We start from the raw sequence: 27,977 nt of genomic DNA, 5'->3' as shown, positions 1-27,977 counted from the left end.
GGTTTATTTGCTTTGATTCTGCCTGGTAGCTGTCAGGCAGAGGTGCTTCCCTTTCCAGATGACCCAAAATCAAAAGCTTTTGACAGTTGTAGCATAACTGATAAAAAAACCAGTCCTCATTATAACTGCCACCTGGATTCCGAAGAGCAAAAGAGGTTCCAGAGGTATTCCCAATATGTGAAATAACAGAAGGCAGAGAATACAAGCAGCATGAAGAATAAGGATAATGAAGACTTGGAAGCTTTTTGCACAGTTTTCAAGAAAAACATACTAAAATATTAGGATTTTATGAGGACCATCTATCCAAACCCCTAGAATTTGAGACATAAAGAGCTTGCCTTATATTAGGTCTGTATTTGTCTCCAATACTATCTACAATTATTGACTAAGCTCCTAACCAAATCAAACCACTTGCGCCACAAAGTGTAGTGTAAATTGTTTGAGGTTTTTACCATGTGTGCAGGGATGTATCAAGCACTCTGTTGTACAATGTGGAACGGGCATTGTACTGACACAACTATCACAACCCTGTGCTACTATGCCAGTTGGAAATTTTGCTCCAGTACAGATCTTACTTTGCTTCAGTAAGATCTTGCCCATTGGCAATGGGTTGCCAGAGTCCACAGCAGAGGTCTCTTCCACTGCATGCTTCCCAATGGAGATGCCAGGGATCAGACCTGTACTCCAACACGCTGGCGTGCTCTGGTCCATGGGGTCACGAAGAGTCAGACACAGCTAAACAACTAAACAACTGCAGGTGATGCCGTCCTGTCCCTCCAGCGCTGCCTGGGGACCGTACTGGAATGGATGCAGGAGAATGGCCTGAGGCTGAACCCGGACAAGACGGAAGTCCTGAGGGTGGGGCCCCCCGTGGTTGGTGGCTTGGTCGACTCTCTCTCGTTTGGGGGGGCGACCTTGGCTCCGGTGAGTGGGGTCCGCAGCTTGGGCATACACCTGGACCCGACGCTTACCATGGAAACACAGGTGCCGTCGGTGGTCCGCTCCGCCTTTTTCCATCTTTGGCGGATTGCCAGGCTGCGGCCCTATCTCGACACGGGGGCCCTCACTACCTTAGTGCATGCGCTTGTAATCTCAAGATTAGACCACTGCAACGCGCTCTACGTGGGGCTACCTTTGAGGCTGATACGGAAACTTCAGATGGTGCAGAATGCAGCAGCCAGACTTCTCACTGGAGGGAGAAAATACCATCATATCTCTCCCATCCTGGCTAGACTGCATTGGCTGCCCATCCGTTTCCGTATCGACTTCAAAGTTTTAATGCTTACATATAAGGCCCTATACGGTTTGGGACCTCGATATTTGGCGGAACGCCTTCACCCACCAAGTTCTACCCGGATCACCCGCGCGAGCCAGGCGGTGAGGCTGAGGAGCCTGACGCCGAGGGAGGCCCGAAGGGAGAAGACACGAAACCGGGCCTTCTCGGCGGTGGCTCCTCACCTTTGGAACAATCTCCCTCCTGAGATTCGCGCGGCCCCTACCCTGGGCACATTTAAAACTCAGCTAAAAACATGGCTTTATGTTAAGGCCTTCCCTCCTGCCAGCATTTAATTTAATTTAATTTATTTTTCCTCTTTATTTGTTATTTATGATTTATGTTATCTTTGTTAATCGATATTTTTATTTTATGTTCCTACAATTGTATTAATATTGTTGTTAGCCGCTCAGAGTGGTATAGATGTATCAGATGGGCGGGATATAAATCAAATAAATAAATAAAATAATAAATAAATAAAGATACCATATTTGCCAGCGTACAAGATGACTTTTTGGCTCTGAAAAACATACTTCCAAGTGGGGGGGGGGTCGTCTTGTACGCTGGGTGCACGTCCAGCAAACCCTCCCTCTCTTCCAGCGAAGTCACTTACATGGTAGTAAGACCGAGCAGAGCTCCGCTCCTAGCCTGGGAACAGCCAGACTCTAGCACCAAACAGCTGACTGTCGAGAACAGCAGAGAGGAGGCAGCCATTTTGAGATGCGACCACATGGCTGCTGCCTCTCAAAATGGCTGCCTCCTCTCCAAAATGGCTGCCACCTCTCTGCTGCTTCCTGACAATCTGCTGTTCAGTGCTGATGCTGTCCTTCTTCCAGGAAACCCTCGCTCTCTCCCAGCAAAAGGAACCAGAATCATGCATGCGGAAGAGGGGGTAGTCTTATACAGCAAGTATATAACAAACTCTATATTTTGAGTGGAAATGTTGGGGGGTCGTCTTATACGCCCAGTCACCTTATACACCGGCAAATATGGTACATCTCAGACCTAAAGAGCAGGTGTCTAAATGGAGTTGAGGTTACTATTAGTATTACTCCTCCTCCTGCTGCTACTATTGCTGCTGCTCATATTAAAAAAGATTTACATAGTTGCCTTGAAGCTTGCTTTTCAGAAGACTGGAACTTGGACTACAACCAAAGTGTCAACCTCACAGGATATAACTTAATCCATGCAAAAGAGAGTATTGCAAGGAAGCATTTTTGATGGCATCCTTGGAGAGAAGTGATAATATGTTTTAGGAAAGTTTCTATGGGATGTCTCCCTCCAGACTCCATTGCTGGGATTCTCCCTTTTCTGTTCTCCATTTTAAGAACTTCCTTATTTCAGGAACAGGAAAAAATATTGTCCAAAAAATAGAATACTTAATGACATGCCCAGTTCAGCTTCAATACAACACTCTGAAATATGGCTTAGCAGAAGATTGAAATCAAAATAAATTAAGATATTAATATTAAAAATATAATCAAACTTAACAATGTTAAAACATCACATAATAAAAAAAGATTGCTGCATCTCTTACTGAAAACCTCAATCCTATCAGAGCCTCCACAGAAGAAAGGCCAGTTTAAAAAGAAAGACTTTGATCTACAGTGGGATCTTGACTTAAGAATGGCTTGAGTTAAGAACATTTTGACTTAAGAACCACTCTCATAGGAAAATATTGACTTGACTTACATACTTAGATTTGAGTTAAGAACTGAAAAAAAACCACGTGGGAGGCAGGGAAAGTGCAAAATTTGACCTTTCAGTTAACTGTTGGCCAGTGAAAAGGGTGCCTGTCTGCTTCCTCACTCCTCCCAGCGTTTAGAGAGTGGATTGGGAGACAGTCTTCAGACTGCCTGGTACTGCCTGGACTGTATTTTCCCTGCCTTCCCTGAACCTTTCTTGACCTAAGAAAAAAAGAAACAAAATATCCCCCTCTAGTGGTCGAAGGCAGAATAGCAGCTTCCCATTAGTTTCTATGGACGGAAAAGAGCAGATACGGATCAAATGGTTTTCAATACATTCCTATGGGAAATGCAGATTTGACCTGAGAACTTTTTGACTTGAGAACCGCCTTCCAATACAGATTAAGTTCTCAAGTCAAGACTCCACTGTACTGGCAGAAGGATTATAAGGAGGGAATAAAACTAGTCTCTTATGAGAATGAGTTCCGTGGACTGGGAACAACCAGCAAAAATGCCTCTCTCAAATCTCCAATAAAGATGCCTGAAATGGTAGCAAGACCAAGAGAAGTCCTTCCCTTAAAGATTTCAAGAGACCAAGGATGGGGATTATGTAAGAAGACACGATCCTTCAAATAGCCTGGGCGCAAGCCGTAGGGGGAAGGTCATAACCAGCACTTACCTCTGCATATTAACACAATTCCTGGACTGAACCAGAGGTCTGTTCGATTATTTCTTTAAAATAATTTTGCTTGTCAATGATTGCACCTTTTATGGCTTGATCTAAAACCGCTAAGAACCAATTCTAAGAACCAAAGCAAATAACTGAACAATTGGAAAATACAGAAATCCCTCCAAGCACATATTTACATGCCTGAAATATATGTGGAAATAAACTTGCAAACAGAGCCTTTGTTTCTTCTGACTTGCCCATTGTCAAACAATTAATTTGCAATGCCTGGAAGTCATTAGAGGATAAAGATGTGTACTTTTCTGCTTCAGCCAGCTCCCTTTCTGGTTGCAAAGCTGCACCTTTATTTTGGTTCGAGAAATGGTTTGAGAAATTTTAAGAAACCAAAAAGATATTTCCTAGAATGTGATTTGGAACGGTATTATACTGTAACATCTATAATATCTTTAACAATTATGGCAACAGTATGACAAGACAAGCTGCAACAAAACAGCACTGGGTGAAAGCTTTTATTGCACCCATCATTACAACTATGAAGGATAATTTGGCTTATCACATAAATGCACTGGGGACCCAGCATATCCAAATGTACCTAAAAAAAACATTTCAACGGCTTCTTACTGGCAGAGCACTGCTATGGCAAAGGATAGTCACATTAAGAATAGAATAGTGGTGAAAGATTCTGTAGTTCAATTAGTTTCAACATTTTATTTCTTTTTCAGTGCTACTGACGAGATCAGGCTCATGAAAGCAGAAATAAAATAATACGTGCAGATGTTACTACTGTGCCGGAGTTGTTCCTCAGAATTGTCTGATTTTCTCTTTTCACTGTACAGCGCACTTATTAGTTCAAATCTATAGCATTTCCTCAATTTAAGATGCATCATTCCGACAGTTATTCTGCAAATTATTCTGCCGGCTAATTTAAATGCATCTATATATGCTGGGAAATGGCCTTCAACTATTGTGGCTACAGTCCAAAATTTCCTTTAGGTCTGCTCAGCAACACAAAACTAAAAGAATAATTGCTCCAATCGGAGATCGGCTGCTCCAAAATAATGCCTGTGGTGCTTTAATTTCACACAGTCCTATTCCTATAACAAAATTCATTTTGAATAAGCTTCTCATATGTTCAGCTTTAAGAATTTAAACTAATGAGTTCACTTAGATCCCAATTCGGGTATAATGTAGACTGATAGAGACGGAATGCTAAATATATAGTTATTCCAGACCAATTTACAAGTAGAAAGGAAAACATGTCAGGTCAAAAAAGCTGTATTTGCCAAGCAGAGAGGCTCAGTCTGCAAAGCTTTACCATGCTTACCTGTGAGCAGGTCCTACTGCACTCAACAGGGATACTACATCAAAACTGATCAGTCTGTCCCCAGGGTTGAGTTTTAGGTTGCTGATCTTGCTTATGAAATGTTATGAGTCTTTGATGTAGGATGAGGTTTGTCCAATGTGGGTCTGTAGGAGGGTCGCTAGGTGTTTGGCTAATTCATTTGTTGTGGAGCTGATGTACTATTCCTGTTCACTAAGGTAGCAATAAAGGACACCCTGACACTCATCCAGCAGATATTTCCAGAAGACATCAAGGTCCTCTTCCAACACTGCCTAAAGACCAGCTATTTTCAGTGGGATAACGAATTCTATGAACAGACATATGGAGTGGCCATGGGCAGTCCCCTCAGCCTGGTTATAGCAAACTTCTACATGGGGTGCTTCGGCACCCCTCGCACCCACAGTCTGGTTCCGATATGTGGATTTGCAATTTGGAGTCACGGTGAAGAAAAATTGGAAGAATTTCTCAACCATCTCAACAGCATCCACCCAAATATACAATTCACCATGGAAAAAGAAATAGAGGGCCAACTCCCGTTCTTAGATGTCATGGTCCTACGCAAAACTGACCTCCGCCTGGGACACAAGGTCTACAGAAAACCCACCCACACAGACCGATACCTACACAAAAACTCCAACCACCACCCACAGCAAAAAAAGAGGCATAATCAGAACACTGGTAGACCGTGCAAATCGGAACTGTGAAGCTCAGTTTCTCAGCACTGAACTCAACCATCTGAATTGGGCCCTACAGGCAAATGGCTACTCCAAAAATTAAATCACAAGAGCCATCAAACCAAGAAAACAACACCGAATGAAGAAGAAAAACAGCCACCCACAAATAAAGTATTTCTGCCATACATCAAAGGGGTCACGGACCGCATGGGGAAACCTCTGAAAAAACACAGCCTACAAACAGTATTCAGCCCCCCCCCCAATACAACAAATGTTACGGTCAGCAAAGGACAGAAGGGACCCCCTCACCATTGCAGGAGTACACCGGATGTCATGGTTTAGGTTACTGAAGCTAGAATGTAATTTCTAAATGGGATTTGTAGTCATGGAATGGTGTAGAAGGAATCCATCCTAGTCTGTGTATCATGTAACTAGATGCTTCGAGAAGCTGTTTTCGCTGAGAGCTAGTTGGAATTTTCCATGTAGCAGCCTTGGCCAGAGACGATAAGGACCAAAGACATAACATCGAGGAAGAATGTCAATAACACCTGCAATCCCATGAGAAAAGGAGGTGGAGAGAGATGAGCAGTCCTTCGTCCTGATTGGTGTACATCAGTGGAGAGTGAAGAAGGAGGGTGTTCCAGCATGAGAAGAAAATGGAGAGAGACTGACACAGAGAGAACCTTTTTTTGAGCCTTTTTGATTTTTGGGTTTTACCTTGGATTATGGATTTTTGAATGGACTTTGGAGTTCCCATTGCTTTAGCTAGGCTGTAGTTCATAGCAGAGAATAGAGAAGGGGGGGGGCTCAGCCTTTCCCACCTTTCTAGCTAGTAGAGTTTTCTTATTTTATTTTTATAGCTGAGATTTGCTGTGTTTCTAACTATCTTAGCATATGGAAATGTATATGGAATGCTATGCTTTGCAACAAACTGAATATCTCAAATTCTTTATTTTTCTAATAAAACAATAATACTTAAAAACTTATGTTTGGTCTTTTGAGCAGACAACCTGCTTAATTACTTAATTCCTTTTTAGGCCACAAATATGCTACTGAGTCCAATTAATTACCTGAGTTTTGCTGGTCTTAGCAGACTCTGAGACTCATGGTTTTATCTTTGGTTTTCTCAGTTAATTATTTAATAGGAATAGACTTGGGAAAAGAGTGCCAGGTGTGACAGCCTAGTTGAGAAAAGGACTCATCTCAACTTAAATGGACTCTAGAACCTCTCTATTCTGAGCCCCAGCATTCTCTTAGGAGAGCTGAGTGCTTACACCGGATACCGTGCAGTTGTGGCCAGATATATATTGGAACTACAAAACGAAGCATCCACACCAGAATCAAAGAACATGAGAGACACTGCAGACTAAAACAACCAGAAAAATCTGCAGTAGCTGAACATGCCCTAAAACAAATTGGACATAAAATTCTATTTCAAAATACTGAAATACTGGACAACACCAGCAATCATTATGTCAGACTGCACAGGGAAGCCACTAAAATCCACAAGCACCAGCAGAACTTCAACAAAAAAGAGGAAAGTGTGAAGCTCAACAAAACTTGGCTCCCAGCTCTCAAAAATACAGCATGCAAAAGGTCAACGAACTCTACCCAGCCACAAGGACAGGGGATTACTACACACAAAAGACCAGCTAGTGACACCCATCGACCACAGTGACAGATAATCTCTTCTCCTTATCACAACAATACACCCACAACAAGACACACTAATCACCCATCTACAGAAATAGACAAAAGCCTATCTCACAGCCATAAATACTGGCACTCCCAAGCCACCTACACCAGAGCACAGAGTGCTGTCCTCTGAAGATGCCGGCCACAGAGACTGGTGAAATGTTAGGAAGAGCAACCTTCAGAACATGGCCAAAGAGCCCTAAAAACCCACAACAACCATTAGATCCCAGCTGTGAAAGCCTTCACAAATACATTCTCTAAGGTATGTTTTAATTTGTCATTTATTCAGAACTACAATGTCTGGCTGATTAAAATCAACTGTTTTGTCTGTGACAACTTTTTTTCCCCAGGATAGTATTATGATTTTGTTTTCTTAAACTGGAAGTTGCTGGGATTTATAATATGAAGGAAAATATGTGAGTACGGTAATTGGTAAGATTTAGCCAATTGCTTAAATATGATCTTTGAAATTTGGTTATACAAAGAGTTACAATTCGTTGATGCTAGCTTATGGCAATAATCTATAATAGATTTATTCTATGAATTTGTGACAGACCCTGCATATATCATTCACACCTTGCTTCATAATTATTTTGTGATTGTTTCTAGTGCAAATGACTTGGATTGTGCATATGAAGCTCTCATTTTCAGCCTGAAAATGGCCTAATTTAAGCCATAGGTTCGATGGTGAGGATGAGGATGACAACAACGATAAACCACATACAAGATCAATGAGCAGCAAATTGCTTGACTCTGACTTTGCAATCTGAATGAATGTCATGAACATATCTGCTCTCCAACAAATATTCTGGTAGAGTGGTATGAAAAGCCAATATTCTTCACGTTGCTTTCTATAAATAAAGCTGATAAATCAAAAGTATCTCTTTACCAATTGTTCTTTTCCCCCTGTTAAAACCAAACATATCATGAATCTTTTATTCTTAAACAATGTAAGAGAAAGATGGTCTGAACTGCACCACAGAGAAATATCTGTTGACTACGGAAAGGTGGTAATCCTCTATATGCTTATTGGACTGTTATTGAACCGAACACTAAAACATTAATTTCAGCTGTTATTCCTTTTAAACATATATACATTTGCTCTATTAAGTTACCAAGGCCAAAATGACACATTCTCCTTTCTACTGACAGAACATATTGCCATTTGTGTCAAATTATCCAGAGGTTTTATGTGGAGAAAGCTAACTTATCTATATCAGAAGGCAAGGTTAAATCTCAAGGCAGCTTCTGAGTCTGCTGTTCTACCATGTACTAGTTTGTTACAAATATGGGGCATTTCTCTGACAAAATTGCCAGGGGCTACTAACTTCAAAATGTATTGTACATCTACCTCCTGAATGTCTTCTTTCTTCTGCTAATCACAGTATTTGGTGATAACTGGAAAAGCAAAACCAGTTTCAGATAAGCCAACACATCTTCTCAGCCACAAGCAAACTATTCCTGCCATATGGATTGTGATGTGAGTATAAAATTACCTGATGGCCATATTGTGTGATGCTGTTCCCAGTGCTCTTCTGCCCAGGATGCACAAGGCAAAGGAAAGTGTTACTAACCGAGAATCTTCATCACAGTCGATATGCTATAAAATATTTCAGGGTTTTAGTTAGTTTTACAAGAAAACCCATTGCATCATGCGACAAGCATTCTCAAAAAAATGTACCCGGCTTCAGAACTTTGGAAAGTTAGTCTTCTAGACTACAATCTCCAGAATCCTCCAACCACTATAGACCCTTGGACATGCTGACAAGGAGATTCTGAAGACATAGTCCCCTCCAAAATAGTAACCTTTCACAGCTTTGTCCTGCTATCTTTGACATTGATGCCTGTTTCTACAGCATATTAATGTAAGGTTCATTGACTGACACTTCCAACCAAACTAAAGCTGGTGCCTTATTAATTGTATTTCGGAAGAACAGTTGTGCAAATTTGAGGAGCCATTTTCTCTCTTTCTCATCTCAAAATCATTTCAGCTGGAAAAGTTCCATAGCTGGCTGGACCATGTAACTGATGAACCAGATGTCTCTTCTAACTCTTCCCTGCTCCACGCGTTTTCTCATCTATCGTGTACTTTCCTCACATCTTCCTCTGAACAGGCGCTTCGTGGCTCTTTGCAGTCAGCCAAGAGCTTTTTATCTCCTGAGACAATGCATTAGAAACAATATCATGTTGAGTAGAACAGAAGTAACAGAGACCTTTTGCTTCAGTTTGGTCAATATTTTAGAATTTGGAACACACGTGCTTAGTTCTGTTCCACATATCTTGCCACAATATTAATCCAGAACATACTAGCAACAAAAAAGAAATATTCATGTACCTCCATTTGTTTTGCAGCACAGAACTGAATCCACTCTAAGTAAACACTGCAGAAGCTTGCTCTGGTGATTCCCTGGAGGCAGGGGACATAGTCATCATCAATGTTGATATTAAACATTGCAAGGTCTCGTTCTATATAATGCCATTTGGAGAAAGGCTGTAGTGTCTTCTGAAATGATTCATCTCTTAGCCAGTACAAAATTTTTGGGGAGCTTGCAGTAAAGTATATTATGCTCTGTTGACAAATAAATAAATAAGTAAATAAATAAATAAACAGACAGACAGACAGACAGACAGACAGATAGATAGGATGTTTGTTCAAATCCAAAAGAGTAAAATTGAGCTATCTAAGAAGAACATTGTACAGTCTCTTTCATATCACATGGTTATGACACACCCCTCAACTGTTTACACTCTTGGAACGTTGCTGGACGAGACTGTATATCAAATGTGGCAGTTAAAAAGTGAAAGAAACAACAGTATAATTAGTGAGTCTGAAGGGCATAATAGAACTAGTGTTATCAATAAACCTATTTAAAATTCATGAGTGCTACCCTTCCAGCTGCATATTCAAATTAACAATTAAATGTGAGGTAAAGACCCTATGCAATACAAAGAAAAGAGATGGAGAGATGGATTAAAAAAAACAAGAATAGGGTTTTAATTTTGCAGTGTATGGAAAGTGATAAGCACACTGAACCTTTTGAAAACAGCTTTGCAGAAGCCACATTTTTTTAAAAAAAATCTCCACACTCAAAGGTTTTTGCTTTCTTTAAATATATTTTTTAAAAATAATAAATTGAAAAATGAATGTGAAAGCACAGAGGGAATAAATAACCCATAGTAACCAGGCAGGAAATTATTTCAAATATATGCAGAACAGGCTACAGGAATTGACCCACTTTATTAAAGGAGAGCAACATTCCTTTTATGTAGAGAAAGCACCCCCACCCTCATTTTTGGCTGTCAACTCAGTGGCAAGTACCAATTTTTTTTAAAAAAATCAGTTTAAAAAGCCAACTGCTAAGCATTGTTTAAAAGATAAACGTGAAATCCTCCAGCACACGATGATGCAAAATTAAATATTTTGAAGGCTCACATTTCTTCTGTGATTGCAATGTATTTACTTAGTTGCATATGTTCTTCAAAAGAAGTTACCACTCCTGATTTCTAATGGATTATGTTTTACCCTCTATTTCTCCTTCTTTTTAGCTCTGCTACATTTCAGCTTCCCTAATAAATTTTAAATACAGGCTGTATACAAACTCATGCTTAGACTTCAGTATGATAAAAACAAGATAGTGAAGGACAGATGCAATCCTGTTTGGAGGAGGGAAAAGAGGAGTGGGGGATTTTTCAACTCACCCAAGTCCTGCAAGCTTTTACCAATCAGACCAAAAAGTGTATGTTGGGGAGGGAGAAGTCCCAGATATTTCAGCAAAAGGGATTGTTACATTTTTGAAAGGAAGGAAGGGTTAGTGACATCAGCACGTGTCTGGCACAGCTGGTTCATATCTGGCTGGTCTCAGGGCAACTGGGCAGCTTTGGATCAAGCAAATCCAAAGTCATCTGATTTCCAATCTATCCCTCAATCTCCCCATTTCCGAACCTTAAACCAGCTAGCCTCCCTGTTGGCAAAATGCACTCTCATCGTACACCAATTCCCTTCACCAGGAAAAGGTGAGGGGGGAAAGGATGCATTAAATCCTCAAATATTCCATTTACTCAAGTTCAGACAGACACTGAACCCTTAGCCACAGCCAGCCCCTTTCCAGTTTCAGTATGACCTAACTGTCATGGTACACTAACTTAAGATATTAAAATTTAGGTGGAAAATAACTAAGGGAACAGTCTATGATTCATTAACAGGACATAGTTTAGTGGTATATAGTACTTTGCATGTATAATGTCACAGGTTCAATACCCAGTATCTTCCAGATAGGGCTGGGGAATGCTAGTCTGAAATCCTAGAAAATGTCCACCAGGCAGGGCAAACATGAAGAGCTAAATAAATCAGCAGCCTCACTAGGTGGTGTAAAGATATATCCTGTTCTCTAATTAGAGTTTCCTGAGAACAACCTTTAATGTCAAAATGTATTGCCATCTTTTTTGCTGTCCATTTCAAGATTTTTACTTAACACAAAACAAGCTGATACAGCTACACTGTATATGGCCAGTGATGTGGCTCATTTCATTTCTTCATGGGCTCAGATTTGAAGAATGAATAGGTTAAAAACAGAGTCAGTTCAGATGTTGATGAGAATCTGGCATTGGAATTGTATGCACTAATTATCTGAAGATAACAGTGAATGCACAGTGCATTCATACATGTGTATATGTTGTCTTAGAAATTCAGTTGATTGGGCAATCAGCAGAAATTGCGGAGTTTTAAAGCTCCATATTAAATGAATCATATTCACATCCAGGTTGTATGCTATCACCTGTGTGCAGTACCTGGCTAGCACAAAGCACTTGCTCATGAGAACGAGCTCTACTGGATCAGACCAAAGACCTTTCCAGTCCAGAAACCTGTTATCAGCTGTAGTCAGCAAGATATCTTGCCCCAGGGCCAGTAAACTATTAATGTAATCACCCTTCATTGTAGCCTAAAACTGCAATTTAGTAAATTCTATATTCCTCAGAAACTGATAGGGAAGATACTGAGCAGTCTCCACCAATCACGGTAAGGAGTGATTTTATCTCCAAAAATGTCTCTCCAACAGAGGGAAAGTCACTTCCATCAGCTGATAACAGAAGTCAATAATTTCCCTCTACTCTTTCCATAGCCAGTGGTGGACTACAGCCTCCTTAAGAAGAGTGCCTGGAAGCTAAAACAGAATGACCTAGACTGTAATCATCCTTTCATCTGCTGAAACCGGACTGGCTGACGTGATTCTCTGCCAAATGGCTGCTGGCAGAAGGGACTCAGCATCCCTTTTGGGTGACAGCACAGGGCAGTGTTTTGACAGCTTCCGATGCCCCCTCCCCCTTTGTGATCTGTTGACATAGTGAGGACAGGACTGTGACAATGCCTGATCATATTCTTTTGTGTAATATTAATTTATTTATTTATTTGACTTATATACCGCCCCATAGCGCTACAAGCGCTCTCTGGGCGGTTTACAATTTTTAATTATACAGGCTACACATTGCCCCCCCAGCAAGCTGGGTACTCATTTTACTGACCTCGGAAGGATGGAAGGCTGAGTCAACCTTGAGCCGGCTACCTGGGATTTGAACCCCAGGTCGTGAGCACAGTTTTAGCTGCAGTACAGCGTTTTAACCACTGCGCCACGAGGCTCCTGGAATTCTGTCTTTATATGGCGCAGTTCCACAGATGTAACATAGCAGTTGTGAGTTTGAGATAATACTCCTGTTTCATCCACACAATGTCAGTTATGTGGGAGGGCGGGCATGGGTCTTTTCATTGGGGAACAGATCGTAGCCCACGTTGGCACTTCATAGTCCCCAACAGGCCACTTCCTCACCTGACTTTTCTGATATGACTTTTCTGATATGACACTACCTTGCTATGACAGTGTAAACTTGGGAGTCTCCCTGACCCCCGTCCAGTTTACACCAGCAGTGAGATTCGAGATGTCACACTAAGGCAATGGCCATCGCACCAATTCCTGATCACTAGTGGTTTGTTTGTTCAGGAAACAGAGCTACATACATCTTTCCTCGAGATGAGTGGTAACATTTTACCTTTATATAATATCTAATGAGTATTCTTCGCAGATCAAACACTTGGAACATTGTGGCCGCATTATTGTCAATAATGCTGTACCCTTCCAGGATATACTGAGTTTGTGTTATTTCCCAGGTCAGCCATCGAAGGTTAAAAGCTGCATTACAGGAGAGTAAGTGAGGTAAATGGCCAGGCTTGCAGCAGCAGCAGCCTTCATGGTCTTCATCTCCTTCTGTGATGGCCTCCACTTCTCTCTGCTGGCAGTACGTCCCTTCGAGGGTTTTAAAAAGACAGATAAACACAGTGACATTTCATGGAGAGATCAATGCAAACAAGCTGTTCATAAGTCACAGTTGATCCTCTCTCAAATACCTAATAAATGGCAATTAAACAAGAGGGAAAGAAAACTGCTGCTATGAATACTACATGCCAATTAATCTGTGCTTAATAGGAAAGTATGCAGTACAGACTGCTTATTTTACTTTATAAACTAAAATGCACCCGATTCTATGCTTTAGGCAGTTGGCATAAATTACAATCTAAATCCTTCACCTTGAATGTAGAAAGATGGAGATACAGTTTAGATTTGGGCTTCTGGATGTCAAAAATAGAAGCCAGAGAGCTCCTTGCAATTTTTAAAGGTCTGTTAAATTGAGCACGTATAGCAAGAAGACCTCCTCAAATTAAAATTCTTTTGTACAGAAAAGCTAAGATTATTTTGCAAAAAGCATACCAATTCTATCGCACAAATGTAATAAATGGAGTTCCACAAACATCCATTTAGACAGAAGCTTCGGGGTATTACTAGCATTTTGGTTACAGATATGGGACTCATGGGAATAACCTGAGAATTTGCTGCATATATGGAAACCTACATATGCAAATGAAGGCTTATTTCTTTCATGTCAGGGAAAGGTTTCTACATTCAGTCCAATTGCACACATAGCAATTTCAACTGCACACATAGCAATTTCCTTAAAGTTGAACAGAATAGTGTTATTGGTTGGGTGGAGGGCTCTTATATGCACAAAAAATGTGTGCACATGCTGAAAGCTAATTGAGGTTTGGATTGTGACCACAGAGAAAATCAAGGATGGGAAAACTTCAGTCCATCAGATGCTGATGAACTGCTGCTCCCATCATACTTTGACACTTGCTAGGCTGCCTAGAGCTGATGGGAAATGAAGTTTAGTAATATTTCCGGGGCTGAAGGTTTCGCAACTCTGGAACAGATTATTATCGTTACTAGGTCAAACTGGGAGTGATGCCAAAAAGAAACTAGCAATAGCTTGAAGCAAAATTACACTGGATTCAAACATTCACAGCTTTTTCACATTTATCAGTTTATAGTCAATTAAATTAAATTATATTATCTCATCTCAGAGAGTACTGAATGAATGAATGAATGAATGAATGAATGAATGAATGAACGAATAAATAAATAAATAAATAAAAGTAAAACAAGTTTATTTGTATAGCTGTAGCCATTACAAAAGATACTTAAATAATGTAAAATAATCAAATAATGCTTTCTTAAATGTCAACCAAAAGCAAATTCTAATAAACAGTTCACTCAACTTTTTAAAAAAGTTTGCCATCACTACAAACTTCTTCCTTAAAACTGTTGCTCTAACATTTTTAAAGTTTTGATAGATTTCTAACGTTTACTTGCTTTTAATTATCCAATTGTATTTTAGTTACTGTATAGTGTATTTTTTTATTATTATTCAACTTATTATGTTTTTAATATGACTCTTTTCAATACAGTGAGCCACCTTGGGTCCTCTTATTAAGAGAAAGTAGGCCTATAAATAAAACAAATTAGTTACTAAAATAAACAATAATAAAAGTATTATAGCGTAGAAATACAGTGGTGCCTCGCATAGCGACGTTAATTGGTGCAGCAAAAACAGCTGCTAAGCAATTTCGTCGCTATGTGATTTTAAAAAGCCCATAATGTTTTATGTTTTTTCAGACGGAACCTAGAAATGATGTAAAGAAATGGAACATGTATAGAATTAACAAGTTTTGAAGTTGCCTGGAATTATTGCAATAGTGAAGATGCCCAGATGAGTTGCAAGACCTTAATACTGATTAGTGATTTCATTCTGGTATTAACCCTTTCCTGGAATGTCAGCTATGATGAATAGCAGGATCTCTTCTCTTTGCCTAGGAGGTCTATATATCTTTGTGAGACTCCTGGGGGAGTCAATTATCCTAATCAGGTTCTGACAATCCCCCAGTACTAATTTAATCAGATATGTATCAGACCCTTTGAATACAAGACCTAACTCTTTGAACAGAGTTATTCTTAAATTTTTATAAACTGGGCAAATAAGTGACTTAGGTCTTCAATTGAATTAATTCCACGTGGACAAACTCTCTCCTCCAAGGGAATTGACATCATCCCTCAACCACTGCAGAATTCAGAGACTGGCACTGTAAAGCTGTGAAAGCATTTCTCCATTTCAAATTTGCTATTCTTATTAAATACTATGAGTAAGATACTTGAATGGGTGATTTGGCATACTGGGGGAGACATTTCTGACAAACAGACAGAAATATGGTAGGCTCAAAAATAATGTTTTAAGATATGGGACTTCAAATAATGTACTGCCATCTCAAAATTTAAAACATTAAAAAGATCCCAAGAGGGCTCATACATATTAATAATTTGTAGAATTTCCAAGATTTCCAAGATCTGGATCTAAGATTTATTTATTTATTTCTTTATTTATTTATATCCCGCCTATCTGGTCATATCAGGACCACTCTAGGCGGCTAACAACATTAAAAAACATACAATGAATGTTTTCATAGATAGAACTGTCTTACTATTATTTACCAAACAAATATCGTGTAGGTGACCAAGTTATAGTAATACATAAAAAATTGGGGCTAGCAACACTTACACCAACACATTTGATGTTATATTTGATTGATACATAGATTGTCAAGCCTCTACTCAGCCAACCATAATTTAACAACTTATGGACGGGTTTCAACTAATAGTTATGTTCCTCAAGGCTAGTTTCAAGCTGATTAGAATAAATTCAAGTTTCCTTTAGGCTGATGACAGTATATTTCTTTAGAAAGTGGATCACCTTCTTATCATGTATCATATTCAACAGCCCCACCACATTCCACTGAGAAATGTTTTTTTATTCAAGCTGTGTTCTCTCCCATGTCTGAGTTTGGTACCCTTCTTTAACCACCCTATCAGCTTCATTTTCTTTCTCATTATATAATGAAGTACTTGTTCCATTTCTTGATCTTTCTGGACTATCAAATTTAGTTGGACTGAACACAATATAAAATTTATCCATCATGTTCCCATTATTTAGATTAGCATTATATGTTGGTACCTGATTCCTTCCCTAGCTGTCTTTAATTAAATTAAGCTCTTTCAAAATTACCTTCCAGTCTTCTTCCTGATAGGAAGTTGGATTAGACCAAATATTTCCTCCAGATTAATAAGATCTTCTTCATTAGCTATGCCACTGACAGAAACTGAGTTATTCTTGTCTACCTCCCCTGCACAAAAATGTAGCAGAGGTAAGGGATTTTCCATATTTTTAAATTATTTAAATACTGTTATACTCAATATCAAGAGTTCCTCCTTCTTATCTTACACCCTTTTAGCTATGGTACTATCCTTGATAGTCACAACTGCATGTGCATGGGTGTAATTATAATACAAATATTCCACCTTTGAAATTTTGGTTGGAATAAGCAAATCAATAGTTCTAGGTCAGTGGTGGTGAACCTTTCTGGGCTCACGTGCCCAAACTCGGGGGGGGGGGGGAGAGAACAGTGGGTGGCGTGCCGTGGTGGCAGAACCAGAAGTGACGGTGGTGGAACTGGAAGTGGCAGTGGAAGGGGGAATCCCAGGACGGAGATGCCTCGAGACCCCACTTCGGATCAGCTGCCAGCTCCAGCTGCTCCGGATCCGCCTGCCGAAGTGCCAGCACCATGGCTGCAGCCACCTTCTCAGGTTTGGCTGTGCAAGGGGAGGGAGTAGCAATCTGGTGATTTATGGCTCGCGTGCCACCAGAAAGGGCTCCGCATGTCACCTGTGGCACACATGCCATAGGTTCGCCATCGCTGTTCTAGGTTGTAATGTTTTAATTAGGAGCAGTTTAATGTCATTCTATCTGTTTCAGATAGCTACAGAGAACTAAGGTATGATTAAATAATTGTAACTCTTAATTGACATTGATTTTTGGCTGTGTTACGTGTGATGGTAATTGGTTACACTTCTTGCCATTACCACTGAAAACATCAGCTCATGGATCTCACCCACCAGGTCTTGAATATTCCCTATAGGGAAAGAGATGGTGCTATGATGTACAGTATATTTATGGAAGCCTTGTTAGTTTTTAGCTTTTGAATCTTTCTTTCAAGTCTGGATGCTTTTTGCTTCGTCAGGATTTCTCCTCCAGAAGTTCAAATAGGATATAATAATTCATCTGATTTGCCTTTTTAAAGTCTTATTTAAATTCTTGATATTTTTACTTATTTTTGTATTTCTTAGCAAGCAAGCAAGCAAGAAAGAAAGGGAATCGATTCCTATACCTTTCTTAAAGAAGAAATAATTTTAGCAGGTGCAGTTTTTATCACCCCTGTAGGACCAGCTGCAGCTCTCAAATTCCGTCCTTTTAGTCGTAAACAGATTTGAAGCCATATCCTTCTAGGCATCTAATCACCCTACCAGCTCTCAAATAAAGTTTAACTTTTGCCTATGAGGTGTTTTTTTAGACATTCATTTCTGAGAAAGCTTCACGAATACTAGCAGAATTCACTGAATTAAATGCATCATTATGCCTACAGGTTTTCCCATGCCAGTCAGTAACAGAATGTTTTTTCCTTAGGACGTTCTGCTGCAACAAGCAGTAATACAGTCTAAATAAGGATCCCTTTGAAAATATTCAGCTTTTTGTGCTTTCCTCATGTGGAATTCTGAATACTTTCAGAATTCCTGATATTTCTGTTTGCTCATTTTTGTTCTCTAACTTGTTATTATGTCTTACTGTATGTAAAGCACCAGAGATATGGCTAACTGGGTACCCCATGGTCAGATTTCAGTGCCTCATCTCTTGAACCACCAGTATAACAGTTCTTCCAGCTGAGCACAACCAATTCCAGTACACTGGGCTGGCCCTAGGCTCAGAAATACCTCTTTAGTCTGGGCAACATGCTGGAGGGCACTCTGCCTAAGTGCTCTCTCTCACTCTCATTCTCTCTCATTTTCAGCTGTTGCCTCAGATTCTGCCTTGTGCATCTCTATCTGCTCTCCTCTCACAGCTCTGGATTCCTGACTATTTGGGAACATGCATCTCATTTTAGTACACTTGGGCTTAACAGTTCTCTCTCCTGTGTCTTGGAACTGACTGCACAGGCATTTGGTCTTGCAGAGGTACAGTATTGACCATCATTTGTAAAATTAATCATGACGAACATGATGTCTTTGACATGGAAAACCAATGGATTTTAGGAACAGGAAACACATACAGTTCTCTAAGGCAAAACCAAAACAACCTTCTAACAGAAAACATGCATTGATGAAAACTATGCTCTACAATGTAATAAAACTGTTTGCATTGGATTTTTTTTAAAAAAAAATATTCTGCTGTTAGCCAAATAGCATGCTGATGCCTCAAACTTATACACTGGTCACATTTCTCCTGTATTTTCTCATAAAAACGGAACATCAACTTCAGCAACTGATTGTTACTATTGATTAAATTGTAACTTCAGATCCGTACAAACAGAAGGAGAGCTGTTGCAACACAAATGCAATGTGTTAATGTAACACACACACATCAAATATCTGGACAACAAAAAAAGGAACTTAAGAACATAAACAGAAAAAAAAAGCTGGGTAAAGAACTTTTTAATGAAAAGCAGCAGCTTAAACATCCACTGAGCAAGACAGACACAAGCACAAAAAACTACGTAGAATTAAGATCATACATAATAGCTGCACTGCATATGCAGTCAAGAAGCTTAGCTCTTCTTATAGATTAAGAATATAGGAGACAGTACAAGCCCTCGTTTTAAAAAACTGCTGAAAGGAAAAACAACAACAAAGGCATGAATAGAAATATACATTCAGCAAGAGGAAATACCAAGAACAGAGCAAAATAAGATTTGAAAAAGAAGAGTGATAGGTTGCTTTTTGGTTCTTCTCTCATGATTGTGGTGCTGTATTCTTGCTGCTTTTTTTAAAAAGCCTTCCATGATATGAGTAGACATATTAAACTTAAAAAAAAACCTTTAAACTATATATATATAGTTTAAAGTATATCTTTTAGTGGGGCACCCTCTCACATACTTTGAAAGGGCCTAGCAACCTAATTGACCAAGCAGTCTGTAGCTTTTGCTTTTTTAATTCAAATTCTGAGTTATACTTTAGGGATGCAAGCAGCATGTGCCGTGTGTGTCAGCACCAATAGGTATATTCCTGAACCTCTTTGAAGTGGAACCACTGAGCTTCACACTGTTTTCTTTGCAACCAATTAAGCTCAACTGCTCTATTCTGAAAACTTCTCTTCCTCAAGGAAAAAATGTGGGGCATCTTGTTAAAATTTCTCATTTCACCATATCTATTTTTCTCTACTGGGTTGCCTGAGGAAGGGAACCTACAAAGAAAACAAACCCAGTGGTGATGAGCAATGATATGGCACTTACAGAGAGAATGGTATGTACTTCCGAAAGAGTGGTTTTTGTATTCTACACATTTTTGTGGAGAGGAAATCTTTGCACTCCCAGCTAGCCTGAATATGTTTATTCAGTAGTAGTTTATAGTCAATTCAGTAAGAGAGGTTTCTGGTAGGTAAGGTTGGAACTGCACATATACATTATCTAGAACTTGGAAAAAGTTATTTTTGGACTACAACTCCAAAAGGTTGTACACCAGATAAGTATGCTTTCTGAGCTCTGATAATATTCTGCCTTATCACACAGCATCTTTTGTGAGGCTACAAAGACTCAGAATTAGGTACCATTTTTGGAACATCAAAAGTTGTTCAAGAAGCATGTGTCTAAGTTCATCATCATACAGGAGTTAGCATTAAATTGTGGTTTGCCACTAGATGGGCAAAGTATAAACATGAATGAATGAATGAATGAATGAATGAATGAATGAATGAATGAATGAATGAATGAATGAATAAATAAATAAATAGTACACCGATGCCTTCTGCTGTGTGACACAGTGAGCAGTCAGCGAGATGACCACATCTCATTTTTGAGAAATGTTGAATATCCAAATGTTCAAAGAAGATGATTAATTAAATGTGAAGTTCAGCCCTGCAAAGTTTGGTCTAGAAATTCAGCACACTCACACTTTGTAGGCGACCAACTGAATTTTAAACTAGGAAGTTTGGTTCTTCAAAGTCTGAATTGTTTTCGAAGGGCCACTTCATGTCCCCTATCGTGGAGGTATTACAAAAGTGTGGGAGAGTTCTCCCTCAATCACACAGCTATGTATCTACAAGAACAGATCTAATTACTCATTATGAATTTATTTCTCAAAACAAATAAATTAAATAAATGTTGCCTAATTCACTGCAAAAGCATGACTGAGGTTTTCTGGCAATGAGCAGAAGGCTTTCAAAATCTCTGCCCATTGCAGCTAACTGCGAACGTTGAGATACACAAGTAATGAAATACTGAGTAAAGGTTTAAAAACCCTAAGAGTGATTGATATATTTAGTTCTCTCAAACTGCCCAGTACTGAATACTGGTAGAAATAATAAGATATGTGAAACCAGTAGACAAGATAGATTATTGTTGTTGTTTTTTTAGTCGTTAAGTCATGTCTTCATGACCCCATGGACCAGAGCATGCCAGGCGCTCCTGTCTTCCACTGCCTTCCAGAGTTGGGTCAAATTCGTGTTGGTAGCTTCGGTGACACTGTCCAACCATCTCATCCTCTGATGCCCTTCTCCTCTTGCCTTCACACTTTCCCAACATCAGGGTCTTTTCCAGGGAGTTTTCTGTATTGGAGCCTCAGCTTCAGGATATGACCTTCCAGGGAGTACTCAGGGTTGATTTCCTTCAAAATGGATAGGTTTGTTCTCTTTGCAGTCCAGGGGACTCTCAAGAGTCTCCTCTAGCACTGCAATTCAAAAGCATCAATTCTTCGGCGGTCAGCCTTCTTTATGGTCCAGTTCTCACTTCCATACATCGCTAGATACTGATAGATACTGAATGGCTAAAGTAATAATTCTATGCAGCGAGATTTATTTTTTCAAAGAAATATCATAGGATTGAGCTGCAAGCCTTTTCTCACGTCACACCAGAGCTAATATCTAATCCGCCACCCAGACCACTATTTCAGAAGCTCTATTACAACATTAGAGCCTCTGCTTTGTGATGAGAAATCCCCAATTTTGTGATAAGAAAAATACTTCAGCTTTGCTACTTCCTGCTTAACTATATCCCCAGTAGCAACTGATGAAAATTCCCCTGGGCAAAGTTGAAATGATGTTAACAGCAAACCAATGGATAACTTTATGCTGCTTCTTGGAATAGCAAATGGGCACACAGCCAATGGATATTCTACTCTTCCTCTAGATACCCACTTTTTGAATTATAAAGGTGCTTACCTCGAAATTCTAGTCCCCTGAGTTGGAAAGTGACGAGACCATTTCCAATTTCAATTAAGTGGACAAAGGCATTCAAATAATCTGATGCCAAAATAAAGCAGTCTCCAGAGCTGTAGTTTCCCCAGCGCCCAAGAATCAAATCTCCACAAAGAGATTCCTGCAGAGATCTTGTCAGGTGCTCATAGAAGATAGAGTTGAGATTATCATCATTTCCTAAAACCACAACAACACAAAGGATGTAAAAAGGGGCTGTTAAGAAGAAGAAGAAGAAGAAGAAGAAGAAGAAGAAGAAGAAGAAGAAATCACCATCAAGTTAACTCTGCATACTTTTTACTGTTTACTCAGATGGAAGATTGTTAGGCCAATCCTCTTCGAAAGCCATTTCATCATCAAATGTTACATACCACACTTCACCATGAGGGACTGTGTCTGCTGTGTCATTATATGATAATTCTTATTTTATTTATTTATTTATTTATTTGATTTTTACCCCGCCCCTCTAGACCATGTCTACTCGGGGCGGCTTACAAAATAAAACAAAACAGTATAAAAATATATAAAATCATAAAAATTACAACTACAGTTTCAATTTAAAACAATTAATTTAAAGAGAGGATTACCAAGATGGAATAGCAAAGAAAAAGAAAAAGAGAAAGACTTAATTGACTGGAGGGAAGGCCTGCTTGAATAACCAAGTTTTTAACTGGCTTTTAAAAACACCCAGCGAGGGTGCCAGCCGAATTTCTGTTGGAAGGGCATTCCACAGCCGAGGAGCCACCGCCGAGAAGGCCCGGTTTCTTGTTTTTTCCTTCCGGGCCTCTCTCGGCGTCAGACCCCTCAGCCGCCCCTGCTGGCTATGTCGGGTGATTCGGGTAGATCTGGGTGGGAGAAGACGGTCTGCCAAATATTGAGGTCCCAAACCGTTTAGGGCTTTATAAGTGATCATTAGCACTTTGAAGTCAATGCGGAAACGGATGGGTAACCAGTGCAAAGCAGCCAGGGTGGGGGAGATATGCTGGTGTTTTCTCACCCCACTAAGGAGCCTGGCTGCTGCATTCTGGACCATCTGAAGTTTCCGCGTCAGCCTCAAAGGCAGCCCCACGTAGAGTGCATTACAATGGTCTAATCTCGAGATTATGAGCGCATGGACTAGAGTAGTGAGGGCCCCCCGATCAAGATATGGTCGCAGCTGGGCAATCCGCCATAGATGAAAATAGGCGGAGCGGACCACGGACGCCACCTGGGTTTCCATGGTAAGCGCCGGGTCCAGATGTATTCCCAAGCTGCGGACCTCACTCTTTGCGGCAAGGGTCGTCCCTCCAAAGGAGAGGGAGTCACCTATGTCGCTGACGGAAGGGCCGCCCACCCTCAAGACCTCCGTCTTGTCCGGGTTCAGCCTCAATCCATTTGACTGCATCCATTCCAGTACAGTGTCCAGGCAGCGCTGCAGGGACCGGACGGCATCCACTGAAGTTGGTGTAAAGGAGATGTAGAGCTGTGTGTCATCAGCGTACTGATGACACGATGCCCCACACCCCCTGATGACCCCGCCCAGCGGCCTCATATAGATATTAAACAGCATTGGGGAGATGATCGACCCCTGTGGAACCCCACAATTGAGATTCCACGGGGCCGAGACTCTCTCCCCAAGCTGTACTCTCTGGGGGCGGTCCTCCAGGAAGGAGCGGAGCCAGGCGAGTGCCAGGCCACCGACTCCCAACTCGGAGAGCCTCCCCAGGAGGATACCGTGGTCGACGGTATCAAAGGCAGCTGAGATGTCGAGGAGGACCAACAAGGACATGTTGCCCCCATCGGCCTCCCTCAACAGGTCATCCAACAGTGCGACCAGTGCCGTCTCTGTACCATAGCGCGGCCTGAAGCCCGACTGAAATGGGTCCAGAGCATTGGTTTCATCCAAGAGCGCCTGGAGCTGATCTGCCACCACCCTCTCAACCACTTTGCTGAGGAAGGAAACATTGGCGACGGGCCTATAATTGCCAATTTCGTCCGCCGCCAAATTTGGTTTCTTCCTAATGGGCCTAATGAGTGTCTCCTTGAGGGCAAGGGGGACCTTGCCCTCCTGGAGAGACCCATTAATTATTGCAGTGGCCCATTCAGTTGTTACCGGCCTGGCTGCTTTGATTAGCCAGGCCGGGCAAGGGTCGAGAGAAGAGGTGGTGGCCCGACAGCGATCAAGCGCCTTGCCTACCAAATCTGGTGTTACAGGCTGAAAGGAGTCGAGAATAACCGGGCAGGACGGAGCGCTGGACATCTCTGCTCGATCCATTGTATTTAAAAAAGGAGAAAGGTCACGGCGGATGGCCTCCACTTTGGATTTAAAAAATGCTGCAAATTGGTCAGGTGAGATGCTAGTGGGAGGCCCTTCACCCTGACCAATTCCGGATAGATCGCGAACTATACGGAAAAGTTCCGCCTGCTGGTTGGAAGCTTCGCTTATCCGGTCAGCGAGGTAAGATCTTCTAGCAGCCTTTACCTTGGCTAGGTAACGGTTAGTTGCGATCCTGACAGCTATCTTACTATAGTCCGTCGGTTTCTTTCTTAGATTCCAAATAGCCAAATACTTTGCTTATACTGCTTTACATACATTAAAGCAACTTCCAGCACCCTAGGACTCAGTAATTGAGTTGGACTACAACTCCCATAATCCTGCGACCAGCTACAATAACACATCAGGAGTGCCAAGTTGGGACGTGCCGCTAAGAGAGGTGTAAATGGGAGGAGCCGTTTTACACTGACATGAATGGGGATGTCCAGTTTTATTTGCTTGCTTGCTTGCAAAAAGTTTCTCCAAGTTTATCTCATCCTCCTTCAGCAGAGTGTATAGGGTGTTCAACAAAGCTAACAAGTACACTAATGGCTTGAACTTCACACATCATGATTTATTAAAGAACTGCAGTTTCCCAATTTCATCATATATAGCCTAATTTAAGCAATAATAAGATATTTGGCCATGATTTAATAACTAAAAATGAAACAAACCAACCTAATGTAGCTTCTATAACCACACTGTGGCTTTACTAAATCGATAAGAAATGCTTCACAGACAAGGTAACAGAAATTCAGACAATTAAAAGTTGATTATTTTAGTTTTATTCCATGCAGATAAGTAGCGAGAGGCATTATTGCATTAATAAGTGATTAAAGTTAAAGTCAAAACAACAGTACTGGAATTCACATGGATTTTGAGTTTCAAGAGCATTTTGTCAGATTTAAGGTTACAAAGAAAAAAATCTTAAGGAAGAAGTGTAGAAAATGACGATACAGTTGGAGAGCATGGTTGAAACACCATCTATAGTACAACACAAGACTAAGGAAGCATTCTGTGATACCCAAACCTTAATTTGTTTTTGATGGATGAATTTTGGTGAGTCTTAATGAACCTATTATTATACTGTTCCTATCTAGATTATTTTGGAGTGAACCAACATAAATGGTTGAGTCATGCCCAACATCAACTATACATATCACCATCTTCTGGATGGATGCCCTCACCTATGTTCTTATGTAATCAAGGTTAAATAAGCCAAAGTCTTTCTATGCCAAATATATCAATGCCCAAATACAATGAAACACATGAAATCACTCAAATAGCCAACTTTGATTAAGAATGTTGTTGGCCTGGAAATTTATGGCAGAAAAATGTCAAGCATTACTGAAATTTAAGCCATATGGTATATCTGGAGGAAGGAGCAAAGTAATTCTAATTGCCAGATAATTTATTGTTTGTTTAGTTACTTACTTACATGTTAACTATACATTACAGACCTTTATTCTTTGAACAACAAATCTGATTTTGGCTGAGCAAGACGTTCTGAACCCAGGTTTCTTGGTCCATGTCCAGTACATTGCCCGCAGTTTCACACTGCCTCTTTAAACTGATCAATCCTTTGAGGACTGTGAAGTCTAATTTGCCAACCTAAGCACTTCTGGTATACAGAGAGTTTGCTAAAGGCAAATTAAAACAGGGACCTAAATATGATTAATGAAATGAAGCAAAATATTCCACATGTGCCAAAACAGTGTCACATAGTCTAACTGACACTGCCAGTGAGTCTGAATTCTCTTGCCTAATTAACATGGTTTGGCTTGGGTAGAGCTTTGATTTTCTTCTACGCATCACTGATCACCATTACACTCTATTTAAAGGCTATCCAAGGTCCTTGGGTCCTTGGAAATGTAAATGTGGAAAACTTTCAGCAGACTTTCTTATTTGAATATATTGGTAAAGATCAAAATGGAATTAGAGGAATTAGAGCACAGGGCAGCACCTCTGCTACGGATGGCAATGACGGAGTTCTAAAAGCCATGACAGGCTACAATAAGGAGGTTTTGTTACTTCTGCAGAAATCATGTGCTGATTTTTAGTGTATTTTTTATATCAGAATTCTAGATTGTGTATCAGGAAGGTAAGGGAGAGGTATCATCTTTACCAGATCTTCAGGTCTCAGCATTCAAATTCAGACAATCTAGAGGCAACAAGATTCCTGAAACTTTAATAGTTATGTAGAAGAAGGAATTTGGACAGTTTCAGTCAGAGCCATGTTGCGAGGCCTAAACTGCATGATACTTAAAAAGTCCCATACCATTACCAAATCTTTGACCCATTGGCTGAATCCTGCTGCGCAACTCTGTATGTGCAGTGCGGATGATGTCAGCAACAGGAGCAAACTGAGTGTATGTGACTTATCACACTGTGTATGAGTAGCATGCACCTGATAGTGCCTTTAATTAACAGCAACTTGTATTTTTAACTTGTGGCAATTTGCCATTGCTGCTGACATCATCCCCAGACTGTGCAACAGGATTGCAGCCATTGTAAGAGAAAGGTCAATGGAAATAGAAGGAATAACATTTATATTTGCATTTGTATTGGCATGTAGATGACACTGGAAGATGCTAAGAAATTTTAAGTATTTTTTATTTTATTTCTATGCTGCCTTTTTCTCTATAGAGGGACTCTACAGTAGTTGTGTGTCTGCATTTTGTCATGTGCAAATTATAATACTCATTTTAACAGATGGTCTTCCTTTTTTCCTTAATTTTTTTAACCAGTTACATAAACTTTAATGGGAGCCAATTTTTGTTCTCCCCCCTCCCCCGGTAATCTGAGACTCTATGCTGTAGTTTACTTCATATTGAGCTCATCTTTCTCACCACTGCACAGCAAGTGGAATCAATATATTCTGCAATATATTCTGCACAGCTTGTCTTTCTTTGCATTCCCCTTTTCCCTTCACAGCATAACTTTAAATGTTCTCAACTCATCCACTGTTGGTTAACTGGTACTACTACAATTCATAGAGAGAACATTTTCGTGGAGAACATATTATTGAACCAGTAAAATTGATAGATCACTATGCCTCCATTTATACTCAACGTGAGGTGAATTAAGCTTCACAAATCTTTTGCGTTTTTTCCTTTCAAAATCACACCTGAATCACAAATGCTTCAAAACCCAAAATAACCTTTTCAACTGAATTTTCTTTTCTTTATGCCCCAAGGTGCAAACATAATAGGCTGGAACCAGAGATTGCTTTCCACAAACAAAAGGGTTTTTCAATATACGAAACACCTTTTTTTAAAAAAGGTCTCATGCTTATTGTGTGAGAGAAGGCAGCTAAATGATTCTATTAGCGCAAGATGTTGTCCACATTCCTGTGCAAGGATCTGTGCAACAGTGAGTGGTTCTGCTTGTTCCATTTTGTGTGAATTCTTCTGCAACCTTTTGAATAACAGAACTGCTTTTGCTACTCCTTATAATATATCTCTGGATCCAATCCAATATGCTCAATATTTTGGCTAATCCATCATCATAAACATGAATAAATAAAACTGGTTCCATACCTGCATCCTTTTCAATCTGAAGTGCCAGTCTTGTATTGGAATGGTCCACCCGTTTCGTGCTGGGAGGAAAAAGGGGGAGGGGAGAAAGAGAGACCCACCGATCATCCCTGTGTAAGGT

At 40.2% G+C, this 27,977-nt stretch overlaps 1 protein-coding gene across 3 annotated transcripts in view; it reads right to left on the bottom strand.

Annotated features, from left to right (window-relative positions):
* The window catches only part of PCNX2 (pecanex 2), a 139,670-nt gene that overhangs the window by 18,198 nt on the left and 93,495 nt on the right, over positions 1 to 27,977 (bottom strand). For all 3 annotated transcript variants that reach the window (XM_078383151.1, XM_020786815.3, XM_078383152.1), the window contains 5 exons: positions 27,860 to 27,918; positions 21,995 to 22,207; positions 13,400 to 13,653; positions 9,693 to 9,926; positions 8,854 to 8,957 (listed from right to left, as the gene is read on the bottom strand). In XM_078383151.1, the coding sequence (XP_078239277.1) occupies positions 8,854 to 8,957; positions 9,693 to 9,926; positions 13,400 to 13,653; positions 21,995 to 22,207; positions 27,860 to 27,918 (864 nt within the window). The remainder of the gene's footprint in view (positions 1 to 8,853; positions 8,958 to 9,692; positions 9,927 to 13,399; positions 13,654 to 21,994; positions 22,208 to 27,859; positions 27,919 to 27,977) is intronic.

This window comes from Pogona vitticeps, chromosome 1, assembly GCF_051106095.1.
Source record: "Pogona vitticeps strain Pit_001003342236 chromosome 1, PviZW2.1, whole genome shotgun sequence".
In the NCBI taxonomy this organism is placed as follows: domain Eukaryota; kingdom Metazoa; phylum Chordata; class Lepidosauria; order Squamata; family Agamidae; genus Pogona; species Pogona vitticeps.
Note: the sequence above shows the minus strand (reverse complement) of the source record. Positions and strands in the feature narration are given on the sequence as shown.